The sequence below is a fragment of the Ctenopharyngodon idella genome, chromosome 7 (genome assembly GCF_019924925.1).
Source record: "Ctenopharyngodon idella isolate HZGC_01 chromosome 7, HZGC01, whole genome shotgun sequence".
Taxonomy (NCBI): domain Eukaryota; kingdom Metazoa; phylum Chordata; class Actinopteri; order Cypriniformes; family Xenocyprididae; genus Ctenopharyngodon; species Ctenopharyngodon idella.
The window spans coordinates 45658170-45664401 of NC_067226.1; the positions used below are offsets into that span (position 1 = coordinate 45658170).

At 35.8% G+C, this 6232-nt stretch overlaps 1 protein-coding gene across 1 annotated transcript; it reads left to right on the plus strand.

Moving 5' to 3' along the window:
• The first annotated feature begins 1964 nt into the window (after window positions 1-1964).
• rassf10b (Ras association domain family member 10b) lies at window positions 1965-5460 on the plus strand. The gene has a single exon (XM_051900008.1). It carries the CDS (start codon window positions 2247-2249, stop codon window positions 3594-3596), a length of 1350 nt encoding a protein of 449 aa, XP_051755968.1. The 5' UTR covers window positions 1965-2246; the 3' UTR covers window positions 3597-5460.
• The last annotated feature ends 772 nt before the right edge of the window (window positions 5461-6232 follow it).

A 6232-nucleotide genomic window follows, 5' to 3' on the forward strand; every position in this document is an offset into this window, starting at 1 on the left:
CTAGGCTGTATTAACATTATTTTATCTTAATCTCAACATTTACTTATACATTATTAAAAACATAAGTTGTATCTGTTAATAAAGGACTTGAGCAACATGAAAAGTTGCATAAATACTGAAAGAAAATGTATTGCTTATTGTTGACCATGAAATCAAAATGAACCGTTCTTATTGTATATTGCAGTATTTATTATAAATGATTTATCTGTGCATTACTGTTTTTGTCTTTTTTTTTTCTTTTTTTTTCAATTCATATGCCTTTGTAATCTTTGTATTCTCTGATGACGTGTTTACTGGCGCGAGGGCGGGGCGACCTGTCACTTACATGAGATCCACCAATAGCAAACCACAAACATCCAATCAATTCCCAGTGGATAAAATGAAGTCCCGCCCTACATTTTTTCTTCTTCGAGAAGCCGTTTCACTCGGATATATGTCACAAAATGATACTGGTCATTGCATCATAAAAAATTATGCAAAATAATTAATAACAACCAAAACAAAATAATAATTAGGCTATAAAATGAATATATGTGTTTTTATGGAAACTTAGGGTATTTGTTCAATAAAAAATAAAAAAAAGGAAATGAATCCCAAGTGAGTTTCACAAAAGTCAATATTACATATGACTGTGATAAATTAATATGATTATCCTGTGAAATGATATATGAATTCCCTGAGTTTATCATTCATTTTTGTGTCAACAATCAAAACAACTTATCAGATCCTTCATCTTTTATCCAGTGTTTTCATTTCCTTGCTTCATTTTTTGTTTTACTTAAATGTTTTTTATTAAATATTTTAAATAGAGATTTTTATTTTATGCCATCTAAATAGAAGTGCACACCATACCTATCTTATAAACCTATACATAATATATGGGCTATTCTACAGAATTGGTGCAAACTGCTGTCTCACAACCAAAAAACACATTTAAAAAGCATTTAAGTATTCAAATTTTAGATGCTTACTAAGATCCTACAAAGAATTATTTTATATTTTATTTTTAAATCATGAAACTTTATGTAAAAAATGTGTCCCGCATTTTCATGTCACCGAAACAATGTATGTTTTCGTTTTTTTTGGGTGTTATTCCATAAAATGTAGTTTTGATGTGTGTACAACTGTTCAGAACTGTGCTAGCTAACCATTACTGGCATCTTTGAGCTAGGCTCAGAAATATCTAGAATAGTATCTCTGATTAGTATCTAAAATTGTCACTACCGAAACAGTCATGACCAAAACATGTCATCATTGTTTTGGTAGTGACAAAAGGGGACACATAATTGTTTATTTGGGGGAAATTAACAAAATTTTAGTACAGTTATGCAAATCATAAGTATTTTAGTATGTTTTAGTATGTGAGTTAAAATCCTGTAATGTGATGTGGTCACTACCGACACATTACTGTCACTACCGAAAATGTGCAGTCACGACCGAAACATGGGAAGTTTTGTCAAATATAAAGTATATTGAATTATCAACTAAGATGTTATTATAGTGTTTGGTTCAATGTATATTCAAACTAATGAGTAGTAACAATAAACTTTATGCCTTTTACAAAGAAAGATTGGATTCAAAATACAACAAATCTCATAATTTACACATGAAATATTGTTAAAATTGTAACTGTTATTGATTTACCTGTGAAAACTTTTTTTAAAAATGGCAAATATATATATATATATATATATATATATTCACAAGGTACATGTCATAAAATTTTAACAGCTCAATGTAATTAAATGATTTATTATTGTGTTTCGGTAGTGACACATTTGGGGAGAGGAAAAATATTCCAAAACTTTCTAAAAAATACAATATGAGAATTAACAGCACAATTACTAGAAATGTGTACCTTGGATATTATACAATTTGCATACATACAAAATTTGTGGAAAAAGACTCAAGTCTGTAGAATGGCTCATATAGGCTAGAGAGAGTGGCAGCGGTGTAGGTCATGTGATCAGTGTAGTGCACTCGCAGCAGCGCTGTCCCGTCTGCTCTCATTCACCACAGAGACTGAGAGACACACATGAGGGCTGCCAAACCTGACAACTCTGGAGCATGAGGAACTCTTTAATTCGTTTACGGACCGAAACAACATTTTTTTTTTTTTTTTCAACAGTGTGGATTAACCCTTGACATCTCATACAATATTTCTATTTCATAATAGTTTTCACTTCACCTGAATAATTTCCTGCACCAGGAAACTTTTACTGGGACATTAACTATCAGTCTGCGAGATGGAGGCAGAGGAGAGTAAAATTTCAGTGTGGGTTTGTCGCGAGGAGAAGCTCGTGTCGGGCTTGTCGAAACGCACGACCTGCGCAGATGTGATCGGGGTTTTACTGGAGGAGCAGAACCTGGAGCCGCGCGTGTCTCTCTCGGGGTCTCCTCAGTCCTACTGCATCGTGGAGAAGTGGAGAGGGTTCGAAAGGATTTTACCGAACAAGACCAAGATCCTGCGACTGTGGGGCGCGTGGGGAGAGGAACAAGAAAACGTCCAGTTCGTGCTGGTGAAAAACGAGGCATCTCTCCCGAGCAACGGGCCGCGGAGCGCAGAGGCGCGCGTCGTTCTCAGCAAGGAGAGCCCGTGTGTCTACAAGGGGACCGCAAGAGTGACCATGGCTCTGTCACAGGAGAAACAAAGACGGATAGTAAGGAAAGCGTTCAGAAAATTGGATAAAATCAACAAGAAAAGAGCTCAGGCTGCATCCAAGGACGCATCATGTATGGAGAAGATGGAGACCCTTGTGCACCTGGTCATTTCTCAAGATCACACCATCCGCCAGCAGATTCAGAGGATAAAAGAGCTCGACAGGGAAATCGACAGGTATGAGGCTAAAGTTCATTTTGATAGAATGAAGATGCACGGGATCAACTATGTTCAGGATACGTATTTAGTGGACGCCAACCCTGATAAAGTTGGTGAGGGGGACAAAACCAGCCCTGAAGAAGCTCTCGCACAGTTTGAGGAATACGCTCAGAGATGCGAGGAGGTCATCAAACTGCAAGAAGAGCTGGCTGAGCACGAGGCCCTCATGGAGAGCATCACAACTGAGATACAAGAGGAACTCAACCAGAGATGGATGAAAAGAAGGCACGAGGAACTCGCGAATAAAGACGCTGAAACCACTTCTCAAGAAGCGGTCCCAACTCAAGAAAATGATGCAGGATCTTCAGCGGTGGATGACGGCGACTTGCTTTTGGAAGAGGAGAGGATCAGGACCCAACTCGACACCAGCTTGTACATCGGTCTGCGGCTGAACACCGACTTGGAGGCTATAAGGAACGATTTGGACTTGACCGAGGAGATATGGGGGGCAAAAGAGAAAGAACTAATGGATTTAATGGAGAAAGTGAACTCTCTGGATTTGGAGGAGGACAGTGCAGACAATGCGGAGCTGAAAGAGGAAAACACAATAGAAGCAGACAGATTGATGCCTCTCGAGGGGGACAGTAGTGTGTGGGTGGAACAGGCAAGAGGGCTTTCAAAAACATGTGACGTGAATGATGACGACTCAGATACGGGACTCAGTTCAATGCACAGTCAAGACTCAGATATCACACCCGTCTGTGAGTCTTTAGTGTGAAAAGCATTCATATTGTCCCTGGCTGAATCACTGAAATGAACAACACAACACTGGCACAGTTTTTACATTTTCAGTGCTGGGAAAGTAAGAAAAGTACTTTCCTGCAAATCAAAATGATCATAACTATGCACTTATTGAGCATCCTTGGTCAGTTTATTCATTTCTTTTTATGTTGATGTCTACAAGAATCAGTGTTAATTTCATCTAGACATGAATTGGTAACTTTGCGAAACACATGCAGGATTGAAATCTCTTTAAATGTGGTTGGATTTTTTTTTCTGCACAAGACAACATTTTAAGCAAGTGTGATGGACACGTTCCAGCACTGTAAAAATCAATTTTACATTGCAGAATGGTTTATGAATTATGATTACCCTAGTGAAAAAAAGTGCTAAATTGTATTTGAAATACATTTATTTTGTGCTAAGTATATTACAAATACATTTACATATTTATGTGCTTAATAAAAATACCCTGCAATTGTACTTTTGGTATACTAAACTAGTATACTTAAAGTCTGCTAAATTGGAACAACTAATTTTGTACTTAATGCACTTTAATTGTGTGGAAGTAGTGCTGAGGTCCAACTAAACATAGACTGAAGTATATCTGATTGTGCTGAAGTGGAGCTATTGCAAGAATACTTTAAATATCTTGCATTTAAAGAATGATATTATACAAAGATCATTCAGTCCTTATTAATAGTGACATTAAAACACATTCTAGGCATAATATTAAGAAATGTGAAATACTCCAAATAAAGTTTAATTATAATTTTATATCAGTAAGTCTTAAGTGATATGTCAATAAATATGTTAATGAATTTGAAGTATACTTTGTATGAAATAAATGTATTTTAAATAGATTTTGCTATAGTTATTTTTGTTTACTAGGGTAGTTATATAAAGCTGAAGTGTGTGATATCTCTGCATCCTCTAATGTAATTTCCGAAATAGTTTTCAGACGGATTTGAATGTTGGAAATATTAAAGTAGATGTTTTGCCAGTGCAGAAGCATGAAATAAAATCTCCCTGTCGATCTGCGCTGTCGTGACATTTTCATGCAGCTCCAGTCACATGGCATGACGCCTCAGGTGATTGGCTCAAAAAACCTGCCTGCAGAACCCATAAGCAAAGATGGCAGAGTTTGAATTACAGTATGTACTTCTGAGGGAGATGAATAGGAATGCTGACAGATAACTTCTGCAAGTATTACAGACCTCCTTGAGAGAAAGTATTTTAATATAGAGAAAAATTGCACACTTCAGCTTTAAGTTGCATCATGGCATTGCTTGAGCACAAGAGTTATGTTTGTGGGAAAACTGATTCAAGTGAGTGCAAGAGACTTCTTATTTTTCAGTATAGACATGAGCAAGTGGACATCTGATGAGCTTAATGATACAGGAGATTGTTTTATTATACTGTATTTTAACAGAGAACCCATGTATTTAGAATTGTACAGATACAACATTTGTGTAATATGAGAATATATGATAAAAACAATGTTGTTTTATTATCTAAAAATACTGAGGAATGCTTCATTTATTGATATTTTAAAACACATTATCATCACCACAAAAAAAAAAAAAAAAACATGTCCAGCTGATATTTAATTCGAAAAATCAATAAAATAAAAAATTGATGAACCTAATAATGTTAATAATGTTGCTAAAGACTTTTATTTCAAATAAACGCTGAACTTTCTATTCAACACTGATAAAAATGTAACATAAGAAACACTAATAATAAAGTAACATTGACCAAATAAGCATATTAGAATGATTCCTAAAGGAAAAAATTGCCATCAAAGGAATGTTAAATTTTAAAATATATTAAAAAAAGAAAACAAAACTACTATAATGCAATAAAAGGGACCATCAAAATAAAGTAAAATAAAACAATTTTTACAGTAATTGTTTTTATTGTAATACTGTGAGAAATGTGCCTAAATGCAATAATAATAATAATAATGGTCCTACAAATAAGCTACATGTTCATTATGAAATATAATTTTTATTTAGATTTTGGGATGACATTTCTCACCAGAGGATTTACAACACAAATTATGAAATGTATGACATTTCCAGCATACATGTAGAGTGAAAATAATGCCCATCATTTGTCTGTGTTCAGTGGGGAATGTCAGATCTGTGTTTCACGAGCTTTACGGTGGATATTAGGTGTTACAAAACAATTACAGCTGCATTAAGTTGAACACATCACTGTTCCTGATGTTTGACAGATGGGGAATGTTGCAGCACACACAGATGTTTCTCTGCTTGTATAATTGCAGAACTATAAATATTGTTCAAACTAAAAGGTAAAAAAGGTAACTTGCGCAGAAAAGTAATTGCATGTGTTGTGTGAACTGGGTAGACGAGTTGCTGGTGGCATAAAGCGTTACGCAATCCTCCTGTCCCGGAGGAATGGCAGGCAGGGGGAGGTACAAATTTGACACAGGTTTTCACAGAGTGCCAGGCATTGTAAAAGCAGGACATTTACATAACCCACCTAGATAACCTCCTCTCATGTGCTCACTCCTGACGAAAGACCCCAGAAACAGACCCCAGGCTCAGAGTCAGTTCTCATCACTGAACTCAGAGATATCACTGGTGCTGTACGTATCATGTACTATTC